Below are 27,664 nucleotides of genomic sequence, written 5' to 3'. Positions count from 1 at the left end.
ACTTGTTCAAATTCCTTTTGAGAATGCAAATTTGTTTTGAAACCAAACCTGTCTTTCTTGCCTACATTTCAGTCAGAACTAAGACATGGTCCGTTTTACTATATGAAGCAGCCACTCACCACAGACCCTGTTGATGTTGTACCGCAGGATGGACGAAATGATTTCTACTGCTGGGTTTGTCACCGGGAAGGCCAAGTCCTTTGCTGTGAGCTCTGTCCCCGGGTTTATCACGCTAAGTGTCTGAGACTGACATCGGAACCAGAGGGGGACTGGTTTTGTCCTGAATGTGAGGTTAGTTCCTGATGAATGAATGCATTACCTGCCTCGTTTCCTCTCCTTTCTCTTTCTTCCTTTTATTTTTAAATTTACAAATAATCCAGATAGATGGAAAAGAGAAATTTCTTGCTTTCCACCTGTTCTATCCGGGTCACCCGCTTCTTGACCACCACCGGCAGTGGCTGCAGTACTGCAGCTCTTGGAAAGACAATTGCACGGAATATTATTTCTGGTTTCTCATGAGTCCTTGGATTCCTTGGAGATCTGTAGTCGTCGTTTCTGTATCTTCTATGATGAACTTTTTGAAAGTTAACTCCTAAATCATGAATGGCTCACACATTTTGAAAAGATCTCCCGCTGTTCTTCTCCACCTTGGATGTTGTTGCCTGCCTCATCATCGAATCGTCAGCAGTAACTAAGCTGAGAAGACCACGTTTGGTTGCATGTTCCCTGTGGTGGCCGTCTGATGCTTTCTTTTGTGCAACAAGTATTTCTTGAGTGCCTGTTAGGTGCTGGGGATTCGACAGTGCACAAAAACTGGCATGAATCTTTTTTTTTTTTTTTCCCCAGCAGAAAAGGACAAAAACCAAAATAAATAATGTTCCATATAATGAGTTAAAAGAAAAGTGCTGTGAAGAAAACAAATTGAGGATGGGAATAGGAAGTCCAAAGGGGTTCAAAGTGTTTTCATTTTGAATGTGGTGGTCTGGGAAAATCTTACTAAAATTTGAGAAAGACTTGATGAAGGAGAGGAGTGAGCCATGCAGCCATTTGGGGGACACCTTCTAGGCAGACGGCCAGAGGCAGCAGAGCACGGGTGTAGTCACGCAGTGTGTATGCCTCCTATATAGCAAAGCCCACACACCCTTTATTAAGCCAACTATTAGAGTTTCCACCGTTCTGAGGTGGCTCCTGTTCTTGGAGACCCCCGACTCTGATGTTTGTTTTGAATTGCTGAAAATAAAAATGTTGTCTCCACAATTATTTGATGTGGAATGTCTCTTGGATTCAAAAATACATTGGAGGCTGAGTGTGGTGGCTCGTGACTGTAATCCCAGCACTTTGGGAGACCGAGGCAGGAGGATTGCTTGATCCCAGGAGTTCAAGACCTGTCTGGGCAACATAGGGAGACCCCCATCTCTACAGAAAGTTTTAAAAAATTAGCCAGGCATGGTGGTATGTGTCTGTAGTCCTGGCTACTTGGGAGAGTGAGCTTGGAGGATCACTTGAGCCCAGATGATTGAGGCTGCAGTGAGCTGTAATCATGCCACTGCATTCTAGCCTGGGCAATAAAGCAAGACCATGTCTCAAAAAAAGAAAAAAAAAAGGTATATTGGAGTTTGATCTCAAATGAGGAAGCTTTCTATGTGTGAAATGGAAAGATCATCCAGATGCCTTTAGTAGGAAAAAAAGCAAGCTATAGGACAGTATCTGTCATGCTTTTGTGTAGGGAGAGGAGAAAAATAAGAAATACTCAAAAACAAAGTAGACATCAAATCAATATGATGATGATGATACTGTAATGGTGTCCTCTCTAATATGGCAAAAGGTGGCTGCTATTCTCTTTGGGTTACTCTAGATGGAGAAATATGTAGGGTTTGCATCGTACAGCGAGCGGCGTCCTCCTCTGCACTCAGAGGCTGACCCCATTCTACTACATTGTCATGGGATCTGGAACCTTCACCGATTTTCTTTGGTCTTGGCCAGCTTTTTCCAGTTGTTTAATGATATTGCAAAAATGACAGCAGCTCTGATAGGATGCTTTTGCTGCAAATAATAGTTCTTTTATTTTTATTTGAGACACGGTCTTGTTCTGTTGCCCAGGCTGGAGTGCAATAATGAGATCATGCTCACTGCAGCCCTGACCACCTGGGCTCAAGTGATCCTCCCACCTGAGCCTCCTGAGTACCTGGGACCATAGGTACACACCACCACACCTAGCTACTTACTAAGTCTTTTGTAGAGACAGGATCTTGCTATGTTACCTAGGCTGGTCTTGACCTCCTAGGCTTAAGCGGTCCTCCCACCTCGACCTCCCAAATTGTTGGGATTACAGGTGTGAGCCACTGTGCCCAGCCAACAAAAAATAGTTGTTAATGCAAGCACTAGTTCCTGATGGAACCGGGGCTGAAACAATATGGATTTATTATCATCAGAACCCAGAGGCAGGGCCAGGCCAGAGTTTATTCAGAGCCAGACGCTTTCCATCTCATTGTTGAGGTGACATGTTCTCCAAGCCATAAGTTGACTGCTGGGGTTCAGGTATTATGTGTGGATAGACAGAAATTCTCCCAAAAGGAGGGTGTCTCTCCTTGCATCTCTTTTTATCCAGCAGAAAGATTTGTCCATCATCCCCCAGCTGATTTGCCCCTGGGCTCATTGGTCAGTATTGCATCATGAGTTCTTGTACAAAAAAGCCTTGAAAATTGCTTATGTGGTGCTTTTTGTGTTGTGGGAACCAGGCACTGCCAGCCAGGAAGAAGGAGTGCGGGGCGAGAGGGAATGAATGATAGTTCGGCAGGCAGCCCAAGTGTTTGCCATGGATAAGTTACCTGGAAACAAACCAGATTCAAACAAACAGGTGCTCTGTGTCTGAGATTTTGGGCCCTGAATTTCTTCCAGGGATGAGTTGTTATGGCAGTCAGCTGGGAAGACTGAATGTTGCAGGCTCTGGTAGCTAAGCAAATAGATGCGTGCGTCATGCACTGTTTTCAGCTTCTGAGTGACTCTTGTGTTGGCCTTTTCCTCGACAACCAACGAGACACATCTGAGAGTTCCTTTTGGAGGCCCCAGAGATGTGAAAAATGGAAACTGAATCCAAATTAATTGGAGAAAACTTTTCTCAGCTCTCCCTACACAGATGGTTAAAGAGTGTTTCCTGACATGATCAGAATTTGCTATTTTTGTTGTTGCTGCTACATAAGGATTCTGAAGCCTTAAGATATAGTACCAGATTTACATAGCAGAATCTGGTTTCAGACGTTCCTCTAGGTCTCTTCTTTGATGGGAGTTTCCCTTATGAGCTGATATCTATTGCCCATGGAGATAGACAGTTAGGTTAGGTTGTGCTTCTTGTGTAGTTTGACACAGCGCCTTAGGTGGGTTCAAAGTAAGGGAGATGGACAATGAAGTCATATGTATTATTAGTCCACTGCTTTCCTTTGTAATCTTTCTGCAGGGAAGTCTGTCCCTTTCTATCAGTGATGTCATTGAATTAATGCCTTGTCAGTTTCCTGAATGACAGCCCAGAACCTTAAGAGGATCAGGATAAATGGTTGATAAGTATTAATCCTGTGAAGTAATCACCCTGAAATCATCCATGGCCTTTACTTTCTTTTTTTGTGCATATATATTTTTGAGACAGGATCTCACTCTGTCACCCAGGCTAGAGTGCAGTGGCGCAATTATGGCTCACTGCAGCCTCTGCCTCCCAGGCTCAAGCCATCCTCCCACCTCAGCATCCCAAGTAGTTGGGACTATGGATGCGTGCCACCATGCCTGGCTAATTTTTGTACTTTTTGTAGAGATGGAGTTTCACCATGTTGCCAGGCTGGTCTCCAACACCTGGGCTCAAGCAATCCACCCACCTCAGCCTCCCCAAGTGCTGGGATTACAGGCGTGAGCCACCATGCCCACCTCGCCTTTCCTTTCATATCCCATTTTTGAAACCTAAAGGTTATAATAATGATGATTTTTCAGGCCCCTGTCTACCCCACATCTTTTGTCATCTTCCTGAGCTAAAAATGCTTCCTGATAAGGAAATTGATAGGTTTTTTAATAGTTACCCACTGATATGGTACATTTTGTTCCAGTAGGTCTGTTACATTTTGTTCCAGGAGTCTTTGCTAAGTGAAGCAACAAGTCTCATTTGGATGAGAATTGCTTTTTGTCTGTGAGTTGGCTGAAAAAATAGAAATCAGTACATGGATGGTAATTTCTTTTTTCTAACCGGACATTTGTGTATGACTTTGACTTGTAGAAAATAACAGTAGCAGAATGCATCGAGACCCAGAGTAAAGCCATGACAATGCTCACCATTGAACAGTTATCCTACCTGCTCAAGTTTGCCATTCAGAAAATGAAACAGCCAGGGGTAAGAAGAAAGTTCCTCTTGGTGTAAACGTGAATGAACGTAATGACATATGTTTTGTTCTGTTAATAGCTTAGCTTTTTAGGCACCTGACGTATTCTTTGGGTCTCCTTGTGTCCCCAAATTCAAGTATGTGTAAATCACACATGAGGTATGATGCCATTCAGTTAATTCTCTGTAGTAGTAGGCACTGTATGTCTCAAAGGAGTTTAATTGGCACATTGGTCTCTTTCCACACTATTTTAAAGATATTACCTGCGACTGAGTAATTTATGAAGAAAAAAGGTTTTTTGGTTTTTTGTGTTTTTGAGACAGAGACTTGCTCTGTCACCCAGGCTGGAGTGCAGTGGTGTGATTCATCTCGGCTCATTGCAACCTCCACCTCCTAGGTTCAAGTGATTCTCATGCCTCTGCCTCCCCAGTAGCTGGGATTACAGGCTCCCGCCACCACATGGGCTAATTTTTTTTTGTATTTTTAGTAGAAATGGGGTTTTATCATGTTGGCCAGGCTGGTCTCAAACTCCTGACCTCAAGAGATCCTCCAGCCTCGGCCTCCCAAAGTGCTGGGATTACAGGCATGAGCCCCTGTGCCTGGCCAGAAAAGAGGTTTATTTGACTCACAGTTCTGCATGGCTAGGGAGGCCTCAGGAAACTTACAGTGATGGTGGAAGGCAAAGGGGTAGCAAGGCACATCTTACGTGGCAGCAAGAGAAATGGGGTGGGAAGTGCCAAACACTTTTAAACTACAAGATCTTGTGAGAACTCACTCACTATCATGAGAACAGGATGGGGGAAACCACCCCCATGATCCAGTCACCTCCCACCAGGTTCCTCCCTTGACATATAGGGATTAAAATTTGAGATGAGGCCGGGCGCGGTGGCTCAAGCCTGTAATCCCAGCACTTTGGGAGGCCGAGACGGGCGGATCACGAGGTCAGGAGATCGAGACCATCCTGGCTAACACGGTGAAACCCCGTCTCTACTAAAAATACAAAAACTAGCCGGGCGAGGTGGCGGGCACCTGTAGTCCCAGCTACTCGGGAGGCTGAGACAGGAGAATGGCGGGAACCCGGGAGGCGGAGCTTGCAGTGAGCTGAGATCCGGCCACTGCACTCCAGTCCGGGCGGCAGAGCGAGACTCCGCCTCAAAAAAAAAAAAAAAAAAAAAATTGAGATGAGGTTGGGTGGGGACACAGAACCAAACCGTATAATTTGGGCAATGACATAGTAAAACGTTGAGGGGGATTGAAAATTCTGATTGATTGCAAAGTGAAACCTCATACAACACCCAGCAAGGGGAGCTTTGTGCTCCTTCCCATGGGAGTTAGGAAAATCCATTTCAGTGAGGAAGCTGAGCACAACACAGTTTATTTATGTCCCAGATCTGATGATGGAACTTTCAAGGAAAACTCAATCAGTGACTTTTCCATAGAGGGTGAGATTTTGGTTAGTTCCTTCAATTTTGAGATGGGATTTGATATACAGCCTTTGCCCCTTGAGGAAAATCTGCATGTGGGGCAGGGCTGGCCAATTGTGTACCTCACATAGGTGCCCCACCTGTGAGTGCCAGGTCGTACCATAGCCACTGTGGTTTGTATATTTATCATAATACTTTTCACGAAAATGGCAGAAAAATAACTTGTTTTTGAAAAAATATTATTTTGACAATATAATAAGCATATTACGACATTTTTTCTATAGATGAATATTTTCCCTCCCTCCCTTCCTTCATCCCTCCCTTCCTTCTTTTCTTTTTTTGGAGGCAGACTGTTGCTTTGTTGCCTAGGCTGGAGCGCAATCATAGCTTACTGCAGCGTCAGCCTCCTGGGCTCAGGCGATGCTCCCACCTCAGACTCTCAAGTAGCTGGAACTATACCGCCACACCCAGCTCACTTTTTTATTATTGGGGTTTTGTAATGACAGGGTCTCGCTGTGTTACCAGGCTAGTCTTGAACTTCTGGCCTTAAATGATTCTCCTGCCTCAGCCTCCCAAAGTGCTGGGATCACAGGCGTGAGTCACTGCACCTGGCACCTACAGACGAATCTAGAGAAACTTGTGGATGTGGAGCCCCGTACCCGATTTGCACAAAGGCACCATAGGGGCTAGTGGGGACCCTTTGTAGAACTCCTGAGAGTTTGCTGTCTAAGTCCATTACTGTACAGAAATGTAGATTCTTGGGGCTAAATTTAGATTCTTGGGGCTAATCACTGTGGTTTTATTTCTTTAAAAAAAAAAAAAGAAGCTTTTGCTTTGAGATTATATTCTGAAATTTTGATGAGATGATAAAAATTTAGAGCATGCCAATTGGATACCCTTCAGTTGAGAACCTTTAACAAATTAGACTCTTTTAAATACAATCTCATCAGTGGAAGCACTAGTTTGCTTAGTTTGGTTTGCACAATTTTTTTTTTTTTTTTGCTATAGTATAATTTTTATGTTGAGTGTGGCAAGGAATTACTTTCGATTTTTCATAGGCTAAATTATATGTGCTAATGACTGTTTACAAAAAGAATGAGTCATGTAGACTTGTCAATCCATAGAGTTAAAGACCAAGAAGAAAAATTGAAGAAGGCGTTAATTTCTCAAATAAATCGTTGAACGTCAAATCAGTCAGGAGAAAGTTGCTGATTTCGTTAAAGCATCTTTTTAACTTACAGTGCATATTGTAATTGTCAATCTTAATGTAAGAAGACAGGATCTGTTTCTTGAGTGTGTATTGAAAACCAAGAATAAAATCGGATCACAGTTGGGCTCATAATTATCAATAACCAGGCAGAATTAGAAGGTAGACAATTTGGAGCTCCCCAAGGTCATCCTTTATGGAAACCTTCAGAACTTTATTATCTGAAAAGTTGTCTCCGTTTTTCAAGCCGTTTGTTAGCATTAATGCGTGATTCTCCATAGTAATGATGGGTGTGCATATCTTCTCTTTTGTAGACAGACGCATTCCAGAAGCCTGTTCCATTGGAACAGCACCCTGACTATGCGGAATACATCTTCCATCCAATGGACCTTTGTACATTGGAAAAGGTTGGCCTCCATCAAAGAACCTCACCATTGTAGCCCACAGCTGAGACGCCTAAGGCTCTTCTTCCCTCATTGCCCATACTCTATCTCAAGTTGGACATAACAATCTTAAATTGTTTCTCTGCATTTTCATTGCTCCTTTATTTGGATAGAAGAACTCTTGATTCTCTAACGTCTTTCTTTTGTAACATTCTTCCAAGATTGCAGTGGAATGTTGAAATTCTTTGGTAATACTTTCACGAGTGATTCTAGCTTTTTACCTGCAAAAGCTGTAGCTTCTAAGAGTTAGTGATTTGATTGAGTTGAACGTTACCTCTTCTTTCTTTCGGAGGTGCTAATGAGAGCAGCAGGAAGGAAGAAGAGAAAATTAAGTGTCTGGGAAGCCTCCAGATTAGCAATAAAGATGTGGCTTCTTAGAATTTGACTTATTCTACTGATTAGGATATTTCTTGAATGCCTGAAGGTTTTTTTTGTTTTGTTTTGTTTTGTTTTTTTCCTGAGACGGAGTCTCTGTGTCGCCCAGGCTGGAGTGCAGTGGCCAGATCTCAGCTCACTGCAAGCTACGCCTCCTGGGTTTACACCATTCTCCTGCCTCAGCCTCCCAAGTAGCTGGGACTATAGGTGCCCGCCACCTCGCCCAGCTAGTTTTTTGGATTTTTTTTAGTAGAGACGGAGTTTCACTGTGTTAGCCAGGATGGTCTCCATCTCCTGAACTCGTGATCCGCCCATCTCGGCCTCCCAAAATGCTGGGATTACAGGCTTGAGCCACTGCACCCAGCCAAATGCCTGAAAGTTTTAAAAGTTCATGCTGAAATTCCATGCTGAAAATTATACTTGGAACACTTTAGATTGTCCACATCAAACTGATGGATGCTGATTTTCAAACTGTTTGCAGCAAAATATGGGCAGTGAAATGCATCCATGAGGAAGAAACATTACTTCATATTGTCTTCCCTGATAACTCCAAACCATAAATCCAGTCTGTTTTTAGGAAATTGCACATACCTTCATGGTGTGGTGGAAAAAGGAGTCATTCAAAAGAGATGGAGTTGGAAACCTAACTTTATAAGTTAAGAGCTGTGGAATTTTAGATAACGTTCCTTAACATTACTGTACCTCAGTTTGCCTTTCTGTAAAATGGGTATGGTAATAAGTACTTCATTAAATTATTGTGAGGTTTGTGTGAGACCATAAGACTAATAATAAATAATGTATAAATATGTATTAATAATAAATAATGTCCTGTTTGTCCGGGCACGGTGGCTCACGCCTGTAATCCCAGCAGTTTGGGAGGCCAAGGCAGGCGGATCACCTGAGGTCAGGAGTTCAAGACCAGCCTGACTGACGTGGAGAAACCCTGTCTCTACTTAAAATTAGCTGGGCATAGTGGTACATGCCTGTAATCCCAGCTACTCGGGAGACTGAGGCAAGGGAATCGCCTGAACCCGGGAAGCGGAGGTTGCAGTGAGCCGAGATTGTGCCACTGCACTCCTGCCTGGGCAATAAGAGTGAAACTCCACCTTCAAAAAAAAAAAAAAGTAAATAAGTAAACTACCCTGTTTATTGGAAGAAGCTACATGATAAATGATAGCTACTATAAAATGAGAACATTCCAGTTATTGTGATAAATTCAAAGAGTGTATTTTTATAGGGTTATAGATCTAAAAATTAAAAATGTTCTTTAGTCAGTGTGCGGTAGGTTAAAAAGAAGCATCTTGGGAAATGAGTGGAAGAACACTAATTGATTTGGCAAATGACTGCTACAAAAATTATGTGGGGACACAAGAGTCACTGACTGTGGCTTGTCTAGACTCACTGTGATTATGCCTCATCGCTTTTCTTCCCAGAACGCGAAAAAGAAAATGTATGGCTGCACAGAAGCCTTCCTGGCTGACGCAAAGTGGATTTTGCACAACTGCATCATTTATAATGGGGGTGAGTGGCTTAGATGACTCCTAAGAAAGAGAGTGTGCTGTGTATGTGTTGCACAAATTCCTGCCCTTCATCAAAAATCAGGCTCGTAATTCATACTGAGAATACTTGTGTATCGATTGTGCTAATATGTGTGAATAGGAGGCAGTGACCAAGTTCATTTTAAGGTATTAACTGACATCTAAAGTGGCTTGCGGCTGCATGGTGCTGCTACCTTTTAGTGTTGTTTCTACAAACCTTGTTTTAATGGAAGTATAATTGCATAAAATAAAACGCAGATTTTATGTTTATATTCATTGAATTTTTCAAATGTGTAACCACAAGATCCAGAACATTCCTATCAGCCTGTTGGATTCTCTTACATGCCCTTTTCTAGGAAACCCACTCTCAACAGGAACCACTTTCTGCTTTGTGTTAGGATAGATTAGCTTTGCTTCTTGTAGAATTTCATATAAATGGAGTCCGAGGTAGTTCTCTTGTGTGTCTGGCTGCTGTCATACAGTGTAATATTTTGAGGAGTCATCTGTGTTACGTGTTATTAGTGGTTCCTTTTTTTTGTTGCTGACTGATTTTTCTTTTCATTCGATCAATATGCCGCCATTCATCCATTTACCTAGTTGATGCTGATGGGTATTTGGGTTGTTTTCAGCTTTGGGCTGTTAGGAATAAGCTGCTGTGAACCTGCTTGTGCAAGTCTTTACATGGACATAGGTTTTTCTTTCTCTTGGGTAAATACCTAGGAGTGGTGTTGCCATCTCAGTGAGTAGGTTTTTATTTAACTTAGTATGTTTCACCAAACTGTTTTTGCAAAGTGGTTCTATCATTTTACATTCTACCAGCAGGGTATATTAGATTTTTCTTTAGCTCCACACAATATAAGGCGAACACTTGATATTGTCTGCCTTTTAAATTTTATCTGTTCTTGAAGGTGTAAAGTATTATGTCATGATGGTTTTAGTTTGCCTTTTCCTAATGATCAGTGGTACTGCGTATCTTTTCCTGTGCTTACTAGTAACTTGTATGTCTTTGTTTGTAAACATCTATTCAGATATTTTGTTCATTGCAAAAGTAGGATTATTTATTTATTTATTTTGAGGCAGAGTCTCACTTAGTCGCCCAGGCTGGAGTGCCGTGGTGTGATCTCGGCTCACTGAAACCTTCATCTCCTCGGTTGAAGCGATTCTCGTTCCTCAGCCTCCTGAGTAGCTGGGATTACAGGCATGTGCCACCACACCCGGCTAATTTTTTGTATTTTTAGTAGAGATAGGGTTTCACCATGTTGGCCAGGCTGGTGTCGAACTCCTGACCTCAAGTGATTTGCCCGCCTTGGCCTCCCAAAGTGTTGGGATTACAGGCGTGAGAGACCACGCCAGCCTGTTTGCTAGTGTTTAAGATATGTATATCTGCTTTACGCACACATACTGCATTATTAACTATAGCAGGGCTGAGAGTGAAAGGAGGGGAAAAAGGAGAGGCACTAGGCATTAAGAATGTGTGGGCCGGGGCAGTGGCTCATGCCTATAATCATAGCACTTTGGGAGTCTGAGGCGAGCGGATCACTTGAGTCAGGGGTTCAAGACCAGCTTGGCCAACATGGTGAAACCCTGTCTCTACTAAAAATACCAAAATTAGTTGAGTGGGGTGGTGCATGCCTATAATCCCAGCTACTCTGGAGGCCGAGGCACAAGAATCACTTCAACCCAGGGGCCAGAGGTTGCAATGAGCTGAGATCTGTACCCCTGCACTCCAACCTGGGTGACAGAAAGAGAATCCATCTCAAGAAGAAAAAAAAAAAAAAGAATTTATGTAAAGATTATATACTCGAATATATAGAAAGGCCCAGATTATATAAACAAGTGGATGAGGTCAGGTAGAAAAACAAAAACATTAGCACAAGCAAAGAAGGCTGCAGGTCAAGTGATGTGCTGTGGATCATGGAGAACAGAGAACTCCTACCTGGACTGGAAAGGTTGCTGTTGGCAGCTCCAGTGCTCCATTGATTATAGTTATCGGATCTTCTGAGTTTTCAAGGCAAACCAGAAATGTAGGTATATTGTGTGTTTGTGTGTGTGAAATCTTGATGTCAACAAATTTACAACTTCTAAAAATACCATAACGTTCAAAGAAAACATGACTTTTGGACCATCTTGTCCTCTGGTTTAGTGTAGAGTTAGACCTGGGGCTAGATGATTACTTTTTTAGCTAAGTAATGTAAATTATGACTCCTGAACCTTGGCTTACTCATTCATTAAATGGGCACATTTTATTCCTGCTTCCTAATATGGCTTCTTGAGGAGCTGAGAAGAAAATGTGTGTGTGTGTGTGTGTGTGTGTGTGTGTGGCTTTTTTCTAGAGATGCGGTCTCGCTAAAAAGTGCCCAGGCTGGTCTTCAACTCCTGGGCTCAAGTGATCTCTCTGCCTCAGCCTCCCAAGGTGTTGGGATTACAGGCATGAGCCACCACATCTGGCCCAAGAAGAAAATGTGTTTTGAAGCACTAGCCACACCAGAGCTATTCAAGAAAATGTCTTCTTCTTTCTCTTGGATTCTTCTTGGACTGGCATCTGGGACAATGGGTAGAATAAGGCCTTTTTTCATTAATTCGAGCCTTTAGAGTGTCAAAGCATTTAAAAAGTATTAATCTGTGATCTCTAGGGAAACCCACATAAATTGCTCAGTTGCAGAGAATGACATCGAGGTGCCAAAGAGTCATCGACATTGATGGGAAGAATCACATAATATGAATCACTATTAGAAGCCAGGAACCTCTGGTTTTAGCCTTTAAAAGCTTAATCCTGGCCGGGCGCGGTGGCTCAAGCCTGTAATCCCAGCACTTTGGGAGGCCGAGACGGGCGGATCACGAGGTCAGGAGATCGAGACCATCCTGGCTAACACGGTGAAACCCTGTCTCTACTAAAAATACAAAAAACTAGCCGGGCGAGGTGGCGGGCGCCTGTGGTCCCAGCTACTCGGGAGGCTGAGGCAGGAGAATGGCGTAAACCTGGGAGGCGGAGCTTGCAGTGAGCTGAGATCCGGCCACTGCACTCCAGACCGGGCGACAGAGCAAGACTCCGTCTCAAAAAAAAAAAAAAAAAAAAAAAAAAGCTTAATCCTGGGGGAAAAGCAAGTAAACACGTTGTTAGTGCAAGTAAAATCCCCAGGCCTAGTGTTGCAGTATTTCCATTAGAATTAATCCTGTTTTCTATTCCCTTAGGAAATCACAAATTGACGCAAATAGCGAAAGTAGTCATCAAAATCTGTGAACATGAGGTATGTGTTTCCCACTGTCCTGTTTTAGATGCACCCAGAGGGAGGGGATGGGGCAGTGAGGTTCCATTTGCAGAATCTCCTAGTAGGTAGCCAAGGTGATTTTGGAATTTGTTGAGGCAGTACCCCTACTCTTCAAGGAAAGGAAAAAGAACAAAGAGGGGCCCCAATGTATTATAAAACACCCTTACGGTAGCAGTGATCTAAGGGAGATGGAAAGGACTTTTTGTTTTTTACCCTTGAGTCACCAGGAAGCGCTGGGCCTCCTGTCTCTTCCTGATTGCCTAGATAGAACTCGTAATTTCTGACCTTGGCCTCACAGCCTGGTATTGTGTCAGGTCCCTTTTGGTCCTCTTGCAGAAGAGGATTTGATATCTGGGGGCATGGCCTTGACTGCTTCTGGGAGAGTGGCCCAGGTGTCCAGGAGAACTTGTTTTCTTACAGATGCCCATAATTGTGATAGTGTGGATGGAACAGACATCTTAGGCATGTGAGCTGTGAGGCTCTCTGGTGGTTGTGGGACAGGCTCACAGCCAAAATGGTACGAGGGAGGCTTTCTTCATCAGATCTCATTGTGAGAATAAAAAACTGAGATGGGATAACCTTCAACGTGTCAGTGTGCTCTCATTCATTCATAAAGAAAAACTGTTCAGATAGCATTGGGACCCATCCATGTCTTTTTATATAAGGGTATATAGATCTAGATCTAGATATATCCAGATAGATAGATAGATACCTGGCCAGGTGCAGTGGCTCACACCTGTAATCCCAGCACTTTGGGAGGCTGAGGCAGGCAGATCACTTGAGTCCAGGAGTTCGAGACCAGCCTGGCCAACATGGCGAAACCCTGTCTCCACTAAAAATAAAAAAATTGGCTGGGTGTGGTGGAACATGCCTGTAATCCTAGCTAAACCGGGAGGCTGAGGCAGAAGAATCACTTGAACCTTGGAGGCAGAGGTTGCAGTGAGCTAAGATAGCACCACTACACTCCAGACTGGGTGACAGAGTGAGACTCTGTCTTCGAGAAAAAAAGAAAACAAGTTATCTATCCATATAAATTTATATATAGATATAGTTCTATGTATTTTTTGAGGCAGGATCTCAAATTATACTGGGTACACCATCACACTCAGCTAATTAAAGCCTGGGTAATTTTTTAAAATTTTTAATAATTTTTTTTTTTTGGTAGAAATGGGGTTTTGCCATGTTGCCCAGGCTGGTCTCAAACTCCTGGGCTCAAGCAATCCTTCTGCCTCAGCCGCCCAAGACTCTGGGAATATAGGCCTCAGCCACCAAGCCCAGCTTATGTCTGTATTTATATGTAGAGAGTTTTATAAACTGCTTTTTCACTTAGTTTATTTTATGTATTTTCTCTGTTTCCTAGGTAATTAAACTCGTAGGAAGAACAGAATTTTTCATGGCTGTGTAGTATTACGTACAACTCATGGACATTCATTTAATTACTCCTCTTGTCATTAAGTAGTACCCAGTTTTATCAGCATTTTAAGTAACAAGGTGATGAATATCATTGTGCGTTTGATGATTTCCTTAGTTGAATTTTTAGAAATAAAATTACTATGAGGCTGTGAACATGTCAGATGTTCCAGTTACAATGAGGGTATGTCCTTTCCAATATTGGGAGTTGTAATTACAAAACTGTATGTATATATGTGTCCCCTTGCCCCAACGATGTAATTTGTAAAAACAGTAGGCATCTGACTGGGTGTGGTGGCTCACGCCTGTAATCCCAGCACTTTGGGAGGCTGAGGTGGGCGGGTCACGAGGTCAGGAGATCAAGACCATCCTGGCTAACACGGTGAAACCCCGTCTCTACTAAAAATAAAAAAATTAGCCAAGCGTGGTAGCGGGCGCCTGTAGTCCCAGCTACTCGGGAGGCTGAGGCAGGAGAATGGCATGAACCTGGGAGGTGGAGGCTGTAGTGAGCCGAGATCGCGCCACTGCACTCCAGCCTCGGCGACAGAGCGAGACTCCATCTCAGAAAAACAAAACAAAACAAACACAAACAAAAATAGTAGGCATCTTACTGTGATTTTAGTTTTCATTTCCTTGACGACAAGTCATACAGGCTATTTTGGATATGTTCCTTTGGAACAGCCCAGAAGTAGAGTGGGCTAGAAGCAGGAGGTGCACTTTGCCATCCATGCATTTGTTCGCACATTCATTCACTTACTTATTCACTGACCTGTGAAGTCTGTTAGTCTTACAATTATTGAGCACCTGTTACATATGTGGCACCTTGCATGATGATAAGAGTTGAAGAGAAGAATAAGGCTGATAATGGTAGAAAGGAATAACAAATATCAGTGCAGTGGTGACCTGCATGGGTTTTGGAGCCTGACTGCCTGGGTTCAAATCTTGACTGTGCCACTTTGTTGCTGTAAGACCTTGGGCAGGTTACTTAACTTTTTGGGGCCTCATTTTTTTTTTTTTATCTCATGGGGTGTATGGGATAGATGAGTTAATATTTACAGAATTCTTAGAATACTACTAGCACACTCTAAGTCTTCAATAAATGTTAATGGGTGAAATTGATTACTCTGTCACTAGAAGCACTTTACATTTATCTCATTTAATTTCTTACAACAGCCCTTTGTGGTGGGTGCTGCTTTTTTTTTTCTCTTCAATACATCAACAAGTTGGGGCTCCGAGAAGAGAAGCAGCTTACCCTAAAGTCACAGAGCTAGTAAATGGTGGAGTCTGACTTGAGATCCAAGAATGGAGCTTCTGGTGTCTTTTGCTCTAAACCACAATGTTACTCTAGGGGAATGCACTTTCTTATGAGAGAAAAGGACAATAAGTTAATTGAATTTTCAGATTATTGTCAGTGAAGATGAAATAGGGCAACGTGGTATTAATTAGCTACTGTGGACATAGAATTGAGTTTGGCAAGCAGAGCAGGCCACAGTGGCTGGAAGGGTTTGGGGAACGGAGGTGCTGCAAGGTGAGCCCAGACAGGTGGGCTGAGGCCCGATCACATGTGGCTTTGAAGGAACCTGTCAGGTCATTAGACTTCACTGTTAGTTTCTCAGCTTGGTACTGCTGACACTTAGGGCTGGAGAATTCCTAGTTGCAGGGACTATCGTGTACCTCTTAGATTCCAGTAGTCCCCCCTTCCCTCCTTTGGCCCACTTGTGACAATCAAAAATGTCTCCAGACATTGTTATGTGATTCCTGTGGGTGGGGGGAATGGTTCAAGTGCTCTGACAGAGAACTACTGGGTATAATGGGAAGTCACTGGGGACTTTTAAGCAGGGGAAGGACAAGATCAGATTTATTCTATAAAAGGTGGCTCTGGGTTGGGCGCGGTGGCTCACACCTGTAATCCCAGCACTTTGGGAGGCTGAGGTGGGTGGATCACTTGAGGCCAGGAGTTTGAGACCAGCCTGGCCAACATAGTGAAACCTACTAAACTCATAGTGAAACTCTACTAAAAATACAAAAGTTAGCTGGGCGTGGTGGTGTACACCTGTAATCTCTGCTACTTGGGAGGCTGAGGCACGAGAATCACTTGGACCCAGGAGGCAAAGTTGCAGTGTGCCCAGATTGGGCCACTGCACTCCAGCCTGGGCAACAGAGTGAAACTCAGGAGGAAAAAAAAAAAAAAGATGGCTGTGGCTGCTCTGCAGAGAATGTCTATAATGGGGGTAAAAGTGGAAGCAGGTGATGTGGGAGTTAGCTGTTGCAGTGGTCCAGAGAGAAAGGACTATGGCTTGGAGTGGGTGGAAGCACTGGGAGTGATGCATAGCGGTTGGATTCATCTCCAAGGTGTTGGATTCATCTCCAAGGTGTTCCCTCTGTGGGACTTTAAAACATCTTAACCTTCAAAATCATCAAGCATTGATTGAGGTCCACAAGATATCCACCTCTGGGGTGACACATTCTAATGTATTTTTGCTTTACAGATGAATGAAATCGAAGTATGTCCAGAATGTTATCTAGCTGCTTGCCAAAAACGAGATAACTGGTTTTGTGAGCCTTGTGTAAGTTGGATTTACTTTGCTTATTTCATTTACGGAACCCTGTGCCTTGGATGACTACCCCGAGACAGCTTTTTCCAGGTGGCTTGTTAGATGAAACTTTGGATGGAGTTTTCAGATAATTTTTTGCTGATAAAGTTATGACAGGGAAAGCAATCCAGGTAGGAGAAACCTCTTAGGCTGAGAGTTCATGTGCCAGAGATAGCATCATGGTTTCCTGGGTTGATTAGCCTGGGCAGACTGCAAGATGCAGCGTAAAAGGGAGCTCATCAGAGATGTGGGATGCAGCAAAGCTGTTCAGATAATAAGATGAGCTTAAATCAGTGTGTGATTTACAAATCATGTTGGTTCTATTTTAAGAGGTTTGAAAATGCTTCCCTGGATTAACTCCATAGTTCCTCCAAAACATGGTTCCTTGGGGAAATAAAGTCACCCTAGTTTCCCCATGTATCTGCCTTTCCCAGACTGGGCTACTGCAGAGAGAAGTACATGGTTGGGATGCACTGGTGTGTGTGTTGGTGGGGGTGGCGGGTTGGAGTGGGTTCAGAGGCAAGATTAGGCAAGGAAAGTTGAGAAAATACACTTTGCATCTCTTCGTGCCTTTGGAGATTAACATGGGAATAGCGAAGGCTCTGCATAGCCTTCAATAAAGAATAAAGGTAGCAAAATACTGCCCCTTATCAGACGCTAGGTATGATGCACATTTAATCCAAATGTAACAGAAGGTACTGGCGTCATTGTCTCTGTGTGTAGGTTGCACAGAAAGGTGAAATGTCTTGCTCGTGCCTGCCCAGGTAGTAATGATGCAGCTAGGATCCAACAACCCTGGTTTAGTCATCGTGTTTTTTTTTTTTTTTTTGAAGTGGAGTCTCGATCTGTTGCCCTGGCTGGAGTGCAGTGGCGTGATCCTGGCTCACTGCAACCTCCGCCTCCTGGGTTCCAGTGATTCTCCTGCCTCAGCCTCTTGAGTAACTGGAACTAACAGTGCTACCATGTCCGGCTAATGTTTCTGTTTTTAGTAGAGATGGGATTTCACCATGTTGGCCAGGCTGGTCTCGAACTCCTGACCTCAGTGATCCACCGCCTTGGCCTTCCAGAGTGCTGGGATTACAGGCGTGAGCCACCGTGCCTGGACTTCATTCAGCTTTTGATTTCACCATTTAACTCCATTTGCAGTTTTGTCCAGGTGTCTTGGCCACACACCTTTTAGGGAATACCACACGGGCCGACCCTGCTCGAAACTCTTTTTCCACTCATGGCCTGTGTCCCACAATCCTGCTTCATCCTCACATACCAGACTGGTGGGTATCTTGCTGTCAAGATATGTACAAACTCTGAATCTTGTTTTTCTTTTCCTAGAGCAATCCACATCCTTTGGTCTGGGCCAAACTGAAGGGGTTTCCATTCTGGCCTGCAAAAGCTCTGAGGGATAAAGATGGGCAGGTCGATGCCCGATTCTTTGGACAACATGACAGGTGGGAGTTAATCACAGGCTTGGAACATGTAGCTTTCACTGAACTTTGATACTGTTATTAGATAAGAAAAGAATTGGAGGCTGTAGCTATTGTTCTGATTATTGTCATGATACCAACCATTGATCTTGTTGTTGAAATAAATTTCCTGTGGTATGTTAAGCTTAGTAATGGCGTGGGCTAGTTTTCTCAGGTGTGTTAGAAAGTCATCTTACTTTACTGGGTCTGTTGATGAAACCAAAATTGGAATGGGTTCTGTGGCTGTTTGAAGTGCTGCTCTTCTTTTTTGTTTTGTTTTGGGTTTTTGGGAGGGGTTTCTGAAGTAAATTAAACCTCCATGGAAACTGCTTTCCAAATCATTCTTTCAAAGATTAGAAGTAGTTTCCTAGATTGCCCGTAATGAATCTCTTATCATCATGCTGAGTAGTTCTCTCCTGTTCCCTTTTCTCTGAAGCTACAATGGGAAATTATAAGGGGTTGCTGTTTTGACAGGTGTGAGCCCTCCCTCCCAGCCTTCCTGCCCTCCCCTTCCCCTCCGCACCCGGCAGAGTGAATTATTCCAGCTAATAGCAGTTCCCTGTAGAGCGGAGCCCACTGCGTGCTTGAGAACAACAGGTAGGCAGAGATGAGCAGCAGTTAATATCTTAGTTCTCTTTTATCAAGTTGTGATTAACTAAGGCAAAGACCCTTTTGAAGCCCTACTGATGGGTTTGAGAAAGCGTGTTAGTGTGTAGGGGAGACTACTTAAGATACATACACTACAAATTATGTACACACAGAGTGTCCAGAAGCTGAAATTTGTTTCCCCTGCTAAATTTTGCTAGTCGTCTTGCAGACCAAAAGAGTGAATTCCCAAATCATTTGCAAACTCATATACTAGGAATCCCAACAGTTCACTGTCAGAAGACAAAATGGAAATTATTGAGATGGTGCTGGATTTGGTAGGAAGTATTGCACCTTGACTTTAATTCCTTTATTCCTTCATTCAAAGAAATACATATTTGATGCCTGCTGCATGCCAGGCTGTGTAGTGGAGGCTGGTGATTCAATGTTCCTGCCCATGTGAAGGCTGATATCCTAGCGGGGAAGAAGGATGATACACAAGTGAACTAATAGGCAAGATAATCTCAGATCAGGAGGTAGTGGTGGGGGCCTGGTATGAAGATCTGGGATGAGGGACCAGGAAGAGCAGAGGCTTGGAAGGGGAAGGGCTGAGGCTGAGAGGGTTCAGGAAATGCTGGGAGGATAGTGGGATTTAAACAGGGTCAGGGGAGGAGAGGATGCTTGGAGCTGCAGTTAGAGGGCTAGGCAGGAGTTTCTTTTTTATTTGAAGAGCAGGAGGAATTGGTGACAGGCTGTACATCCCTCCTCTTCATCAGAGCATAACAAATGTGAACCATCTTGATGATGTGGGAGTCTTACTCTATAGGTTGATACAGTATGAGCAGATATACTTAGGACACAGGCAGGATGGGAGAAAACGATCCCTACCCCCTTGTACCCAGTATTCCCAGACCCTTAGGGTTGATGGTTCTAGTCTCTCAGCTGTGACTGCTCTGCAGGGACCTCTGTCTCTCACCCGTCAGACAACCACTGAAGGTGGCTTACAGAGCATGAAGAACGGTGTGTGAGTTGGTCAGCTCTGTGTGCAGAAGCTGTTTCCCAAAAGCTTTTGTGTGTTTAGGTCTTGGTTCTGGATGAGAGCTGTCGTGGAAGCTGGCCCCCTTCTGTTTGTGAAAAAGAAAGCAGCATAAGTCTGATGGTCACCAGTTTCCTAGGCCCTCTTAGCACCTGCTTTAAGGGAGTACACTGCATTGTTTGGCTTGTTTTGGGTGAGGAGATCCCCTGTAGGGAGTTGTTCAGGACCTTCCACAGTGGTAGAGAAACAACTTTGGAGGTCTTAGGATGTTTTAGTAGGCTTTGGGCAGGGAGTCTCTGACCACCATTCTTTTTTTCTTTGGAACAGAGTCTTGGTTTGTCACCTAGGCTGGTGTGTGCAGTGGCGAGATCTCGGCTCACTGCAGCCTCCCCCTCCTGGGTTCAAGCCATTCTCCTGCCTCAGCCTCCCAAGTAGCTGGGTCTACAGGCATGTGCCACTATGCCCGGCTAATTTTTTGTGTTTTCAGTAGAGACGGGGTCACCATGTTGCCCAGGCTGGTCTTGAACTCCTGGATTCAACCGATCCATTCTGCCTTGGCCTCCCAGAGTGCTGGGATTACAGGCGTAAGCCACTGTGCCTGGCCTAGTTTTGTATTATAGGTGCACAGTTATATAAAAATATAGGAAATACTTTATTAAATGCCTGCAGAGTTAAAAAAAAAAAAAAACAAAAACGGACACCAACCAATTGCCTACTATGTACTGGGCAGTGTTTTAAGAGCTTTTTTTGTGGAAGCTGCTTTTATGTCTATTTTATCAATAAGAAAACTTAAGGTCAGAGAGTGCCTAGGGTCACATAGCTAGGGAGAAGCCATCATGGGGTTAGAACTGAGATAATGTGAAGCTGGATATTGCCCCTTGCAGAGACTCTTATTTTGTCAAGCAAGTCGAATTTCCCTTGAAATACTTCCTGGGCTTGCTTTTATCTGTCTATCTATCTATCTAAGAGGGGGTCTTGCTCTGTCACCAGGCTTGTTTTATTTATTTATTTGTTTGTTTGTTTGTTTGTTGTTTGTTTGAGGTGGGGGCTTGCTTTGTCGCCCAGCACAGAGTGCAGTGACTTGTTCAAGCAATTCTTCCAGCTCAGCCTCCTGAGTAGCTGGGATTACAGGGGCGTGCCAACACATCCAGCTAATTTTTCCATTTTTAGTAGAGACGGAGTTTCACCATGTTGGCCAGGCTGGTCTTGAACTCCTGACTTCTCGTGATCCCTCCTCCGCTTTCCAAAGTGCTGAGATTACAGGTGTGAGCCACCATGTCCAGCCCTGGGCTTGTTTTAAAGAAAAGAGACTTTTTTCTTCCCTGCCAAGCAATTTTATGGAAAATACTTGCGGGGAGGGAACGGTGAGGGCCTTGGATACTGGACAGAAGTGTGTGGGTGAGGTGGGTGTGGAGCAGGTGGGGGTTTCGAGGTTATGATACCAGGACCATCTGGTGATAAGCTCCTGGTGGCCCTGCCTCTTGATTCTCCAGTTAAGGACTCACTCTCCTTTTTCTCAGTAACAGAGCTGAGACTAGCTCAGGAAGGGTGCGTCATTTGCCCTGGGACAGCCCTGGAGACCCCGATGTCTTCTCAGATCTGTCCTGTCTAGTAGTCCTGATCTGTGCCCACTCACTTTGAACGCAGAATCTCACCATGAGGCAAACTCTTACTTTGAGGGCATCTGGCTTCTGTTCTGCTCTGCCCCTCTTGCTAGAGGTATGGTTTTTCAGGAGTCATCAGAAAGACAGCAGTCAGAATGGATGAGAAGCTGGTGATTTCCAGCACTCAGATAGAGCAGATCGATATTTTTGGGTGTTTAGTTTCAGTTTGTGTTGTGATCTGGTATCACCAAACCTTGCAAACAATCCGCCTGTATTCTGAATTCTGTCCCAGGGATATGCTTTATTTCTCCTGGGTTGTTTTCTCTTAGATGCCAACTGTTGAAATGGGGATAAAATGTAACATAAGAAGTCTTTTTTTTTTTTTTTTTGAGGCGGAGTCTCGCTCTGTTGCCCAGGCTGGAGTGCAGTGGCTGTATCTCGGCTCACTGCAAACTCCGCCTCCCGGGTTCACGCCATTCTCCTGCCTCAGCCTCCCGAGTAGCTGGGACTACAGGCGCCCGCCACCTCGTCCGGCTAGTTTTTTGTATTTTTTAGTAGAGACGGGGTTTCACTGTGTTAGCCAGGATGGTTTCGATCTCCTGACCTCGTGATCCGCCCGTCTCGGCCTCCCAAAGTGCTGGGATTACAGGCTTGAGCCACCACGCCCGGCCAAGAAGTCTATTTTTCCTTCTTCTCTTTAAAATGTTGGAAGACGTGACAGTGTTGGGTCCAGATTCCTACATAGTTGCTTTGGGACAGCAGCTGAGTAGATACCACTTTCTCCCTTTCCACCAGACGTGAGTTTTCTAATTCTGCAAAGTCCCCTTTGTTCCCTACTGCTTTCTACTGGGCTTGAGTTTGTGGTCTGTGAAATCTAAAAGGCCACCTTGGAAGCTCTTGCGGGGGCCAAGGTGGGAGGATTGCTTGAGTTCAGGAGTTCAAGACCATCCTGGGTAATGTAGTGAGACCCCATCTCTACAAACGTATACAAAAATTAAAAATGATCTGGGTGTGTTGTGGTGCGTGCCTGTACCCCGAGCTACTTGGGAGGCTGATCTGGGAGGAGTCCTTGAGTCCAGGAGTTCGAGGCTGTAGTGAGCCTTGATCATGCTTCTGCTTTCCAGCTTGGGTGACAGAGGGAAACCTAGTCTCTTAAAAAAACAAGCCAAAAAGGCCAGGCGCGGTGGCTCATACCTGTAATCCCAGCACTTTGGGAGGCTGAGGTGGGTGGATCACGAGGTCAGGAGTTCAAGACCAGCCTGGCTAACATATAGTGAAACACCATCTCTACTAAAAATACAAAAATTAGCTGGGCATGGTGGCACACACCTGTAGTTCCAGCTACTTGGGAAGCTGAGGCAGGAGAGTTGCTTGAACCCCAGGAGGCAGAGGTTGCGGTGAGCTGAGATAGTGCCACTGCACTCCAGCCTGGGCAACAGAGCGAGTCTCCATCTCAAATAAATAAATAAATAAATAAATAACATTAATTCATCATAAACAAAAAAATCCCCCACGAAAGCCCTCCTTGGAAAGCTTATTCTCACCAGTTTTCCCAACCAGAAACTGGGTTGAGGCCAGTGGATCATACATGGTAGCCAAGTTATGTCTGGGATGTCCCTGTATCAGCTGCACGATCACCCACAGCAGCGGTTATGGTGTTCCCACCTCCCCCGGGGGCCACTGGCTCTGGTTCCAGAAAAGCTGCTGCTGGCGTTGTTTGCTCTGCAAAGACATGCTCTCATAGGTCTTTGCAGAGCAAAATTGGAATGTGGGGTATGGACGTTAGGAAGATGGAACTGGCCTGGGATGGGGGGTGGAAAGTATACGCCTGGTGGGTAATGGGGTCCTTTTTCAGTGATTTTCTATGTGAATTATCTCACATTCAAAAACATGTGCCTCCTTTTAGGAATGCAGTGTTCCAAAGTTTCCTTCTGGTCCTACTTAGAATGGCAGTGGGAAAAGGAAGCTCTTTATGTCTGAGTGCGACCTGAGGAATAAGTCTCTTTTCAGAAGTGTTGTCGGTTGCAGTGGCTGATTTATTTTTCTCTACCAAGAGAAAACCAGAGAGGATTGTTTCTTTAATGGCTCACAATGACTAAGTCTATTGCACTTTTAAATGTTTTAGCTGAAGTTTTGTTGTTCATGTTCTGTTATGGTAGAACTTGTTAAATGGCTCAGTAATTAATCCTTCAAACCAAGTTTTTTTTTTTTTTTTTTTTTTTTTTAAATAGAATAAGAATCTTGGCAAACATGCTTGGCTAATTTGGTTCACATCAAGAAAAAAGCAATCTTGGAAATTACTGAAGTTGACTTAAACTCTCTTTATCTTTTGCCCTCCTAGGGCCTGGGTTCCAATAAATAATTGCTACCTCATGTCTAAAGAAATTCCTTTTTCTGTGAAAAAGACTAAGAGCATCTTCAACAGTGCCATGCAAGAGATGGAGGTTTACGTGGAGAACATCCGCAGGAAGTTTGGGGTTTTTAATTACTCTCCATTCAGGACACCCTACACACCCAACAGCCAGTACCAAATGCTGCTCGATCCCACCAACCCCAGTGCCGGCACTGCCAAGATAGACAAGCAGGAGAAGGTCAAGCTCAACTTTGACATGACGGCGTCCCCCAAGATCCTGATGAGCAAGCCCGTGCTGAGTGGGGGCACAGGCCGCCGGATTTCCTTGTCGGATATGCCTCGCTCCCCCATGAGCACAAACTCTTCCGTGCACACAGGCTCTGACGTGGAGCAGGATGCCGAGAAGAAGGCCACGTCCAGCCACTTCAGCGCGAGTGAGGAGTCCATGGACTTCCTGGATAAGAGCACAGGTCAGCTCCGTGCGGGGAAGTGGGGAGGAGGCCCCTCGGACATGGGGGTTTCCCATGGGTACGCACCTGGTGGGCCCAAGCAGGTGAGCATCGAGCAATCGCGGGGAACTGTAGGGGGCCACAGAGCAGATTTTCAAGAAGTCACCAGATGGAATTCTTCCTGCTAGGGACCCAGAAATGAGAAAAGTGTCTCCAAAAGGCCACCTGGAGGTTATACCTAGAAGTAGATGGAGATGGCCAGAAATCTTTTGGCGTTCTGTTCAAATGTCACTGCATTTTGGATTATTGACTTTCCATAACACAAATAATTTTTAGTTGAAATTGTATTTTTCTATCAAAACCCTACAGTCACACTAAATGGCACAAATGTTAGAGAAACACATATGATAAAAAATAATACTTGACCAGGCGCCATGACTCATGCCTTGTAGTCCCAGCACTTTGGGAGGGTGAGGCAGTCAGATTGCTTTAGCTCGGGAGCTCCAGACCATGGAACAACATGGGCAACATGGCAAAAACCTTGTCTCTACTAAAAATACAACAATTAGCTGGTCGTGGTGGCATGTGTCTGTAGTCCTAGCTACTCTGGGACTATAGTTGAGGTGGGAGGATTGCCTGAGCCCAGGAGGTTGAGGCTACAGTGAGCCATGATTGTGCTACTATATTCTAGTGTGGGTGAAGTGTGACCCCTTGTGAGACCCTGTCTCAAAAAACAAACAAACAAAAAAGGTAAAAAATAATCACAGTGCTCTGTCTTCCTAGTGTGATCCCATTCCCTTAAAGGTCATATCCTTTAGTAGTTGTGTTATTGTTTTGTTGTTTTTTTTTTTGAGACATAGTCTCGCTCTGTTACCCAGACTGGAGTGCAGTGGCACCATGTCAGGTCACTGCAACCTCCACCTCCTGGGTTCAAGTGATTGTTGTTCCTCAGCCTCCCGAGTAGCTGGGATTACAGGTGCGCACCATTGAGTCCAGCTAATTTTTGTATTTTTAGTAGAGATGGGATTTCACCATGTTGGCCTGGCTGGTCTCGAACTCCTGACTTCGAGTAATCTACCCGCCTTGGGCTTCCAAAGTGCTGGGATTACAGGTGTGAGCCACTGTGCTTGGCCCAAAGTCTAAGTATTTAAGTAAAACCTCCAATTCTTAAATGTCAGGTTTTTAAGTAAAATTACAGGAATTCTTTAAGGAGCAAGCATCAGTTCTTCAAGATACCATGAATGTCCCCAAAAGTTAAAATAATAAGGACTCAGTTGTGAACTCAAATAATTCTGCTGACTTTGCTTGTGTTGTTTCTTGGGACATTGTTTTTTGTTTTTTCTTTTCCTTGGTTTATTATGAAGAACTGCTTCTAGCTGCTTCCCAGATGGTAGTAGGAGGGTTAGAGAGAGCCTGTGGCTTTTGGTTCTATAAAATAAAGGCTGCAATCTGTCTTTCTCTCGTTCTGATTCATAGCCGTGTGGTCCTAGATACTCATGGTTGAGTCGTAGAGTTTTGTTTTGGAGTTGACATAATTTGTGTTGACACAGTTTCAGAAAAGTCTTCCTTTTTACTCCCTTGTTTTTTGACCAGAGTCCTTAAAAGCTTACTTTGTTCCATGACACGGTTCCATTTAAGCCAAGTTCACAAAACATGGTAGTTAATTACACAAACCCTTGGGCACATTAGTTCCCATAACGAGCATGCTTTTCAGGAAATGTTTTAAATTTTAACCTTGGCAGCGACTTTGTGAATTAGTGTTGCCTGAACTTTCGTTGCCATGGTTTTCTGCTATATTTTATTACATACTTAAATATTAAAATTGTAATGCAGCTTTGTCCTAAGCTAAACACAATGTATAGGCTCATGTGTTTAAATTACTTGTTGTGGTTTTTCCTCATGTATGTGAAATTAATACATAACCAGTAAAATGAAATGTGGCATATATACGACCATTGGTTCTCCTGCACCACATTTCAAAAAATTCAGTTTTATAGGAATATAAGAACAGGATAATGTGTTTAATTTAGCTTCTCTCTTCGCTTGGGAGGTACAAAAGGAGAAAGATAATGACATCAGACTTCCTGGAAAAATACCTCATTCTTTGGGTGGCTTTTTAGGTGAGAAGTTAGTGGAATCCCCCATTTGAGTAGACTTTAAAATCCCTTTCCTAAAATATAACCTCCTTGCTGGTATGTGCTTAGGTCATTTTAGTAATCATGAATTAGCCAATGTGTAGTGTAGGAAGAGATAGTGATACTGAAAATTATTTTACTCTTACAAATTGCCCCCTTTTCTGTCAGGGGCCAGATAGTATGTATTTTAGGCTTTTTGGGTCTTTTTTCCAACTCTGCAACTATTCAGTCATTGTTCCACTAAAGTAGTCGCAAGCTGCTGTAGTCCCAGCTACTGAGGAGGCTGAGCTGGGAGGATCAGTTGAGCCTAGGAGTTTGAGGCCACAATGACCTATGATTGTGCCACTGCACTCCAGCCTGGACAATAGAGTGAGACCCCAGCTCAATAAACAGCTAGCTAGATAGAAGAAAATAGAGCAGCCATAGACAGTGTGTGGCTGAGTTCCATTAAAACTTTTTAAATGAATACTGGAATTTATTTATTTATTTAAATTTTTATATTTTTTGAGATGAAGTCTTGCTCTGTTGCCTAAGCTGGAGTGCAGTACCATAATCTCAGCCCACTGCAGCCTCCACATCCTGGGTTCAAGTAAGCCTCCCACGTCAGCCTCCCGAGTAGCTGGAATTACAGGTGTGTGTTACCATGCGCAGCTGTTCTTTGTATTTTTAGTACAGACAGGGTTTCACCATGTTGGCCAGGCTGGTCTCAAACTCCTGACCTCAAGTAATCCACCCGTCTCGGTCTCCCAAGGTGTCCAGACACTGGAATTTAAATTTCGTATAAGTTGCATGTTTCATGAGCTATTAATTCTTTTCCCCCCAACCATTAAAAAAATGTTAAAATACCTTTCTTCGCTTGCAGGCCAGGCAGGAACAGGTGGTATGCCCAGTTTTACCTTTGAGCTGTAGTTTGCCAACCACTATAACAGACTAAGAGGATTGGAAGAAACTGAGTCAGTCTCCCCATTTTACAGAAGGCAAATTGAGAGCCATGCAGAGTGTAAGGGAGGTGTGAAAGTCCCCACAGCCAGAATCTGTGTCCAGACCGGTTTCCTTTCTCTGCACCCTACTGCCCTCTGCTGTTAGCAGTGATAATAGTATTTAGTGGAGGGAGACGGGAAATTTGTATTTAAATGCTTCCACAGTCAGGATAATATAATTGAGATAAGGCAGTAGTTCATCCAAAATTGTGTATAAAAATTGCAATGTCATAGAATAGAAAATAACAGAAGTAGCCTCACCAGTGAAAGTTTTGTAACCAGCAACATAACACTACAAATTGAAATGTTATTGCATAAAACTTTTATAACAGCGTAGAAATCTTGTTTTTGTTTAGAAGATTGGAGAACTCAGAGCTGTGTGCCTATAATCCTTAGAACTGGATATTTAGCTTTCTAAGGAGCACTTTGCTCAGCCAGAAGCCT

The 27,664-nt window shown here is 43.9% G+C and overlaps 1 protein-coding gene across 21 annotated transcripts in view; it reads left to right on the top strand.

The window, feature by feature from the left end:
• Positions 1–27,664, top strand: part of ZMYND8 (zinc finger MYND-type containing 8) — a 153,312-nt gene that overhangs the window by 61,104 nt on the left and 64,544 nt on the right. For 13 of the 21 annotated variants that reach the window (XM_033186659.1, XM_033186654.1, XM_033186650.1 and 10 more), the window contains 8 exons: positions 73–291; positions 4,256–4,369; positions 7,304–7,396; positions 9,241–9,328; positions 12,538–12,593; positions 16,514–16,591; positions 17,948–18,063; positions 23,645–24,126. In XM_033186659.1, the coding sequence (XP_033042550.1) occupies positions 73–291; positions 4,256–4,369; positions 7,304–7,396; positions 9,241–9,328; positions 12,538–12,593; positions 16,514–16,591; positions 17,948–18,063; positions 23,645–24,126 (1,246 nt within the window). The remainder of the gene's footprint in view (positions 1–72; positions 292–4,255; positions 4,370–7,303; positions 7,397–9,240; positions 9,329–12,537; positions 12,594–16,513; positions 16,592–17,947; positions 18,064–23,644; positions 24,127–27,664) is intronic. The other 8 variants (XM_033186660.1, XM_033186658.1, XM_033186656.1 and 5 more) reach the window with 1 other exon arrangement.

Source organism: Trachypithecus francoisi, unplaced genomic scaffold, assembly GCF_009764315.1.
Source record: "Trachypithecus francoisi isolate TF-2019V2 unplaced genomic scaffold, Tfra_2.0 Lachesis_group21, whole genome shotgun sequence".
Taxonomy (NCBI): Eukaryota; Metazoa; Chordata; class Mammalia; order Primates; family Cercopithecidae; genus Trachypithecus; species Trachypithecus francoisi.
This window is presented reverse-complemented; position numbering and strand designations above follow the sequence as displayed.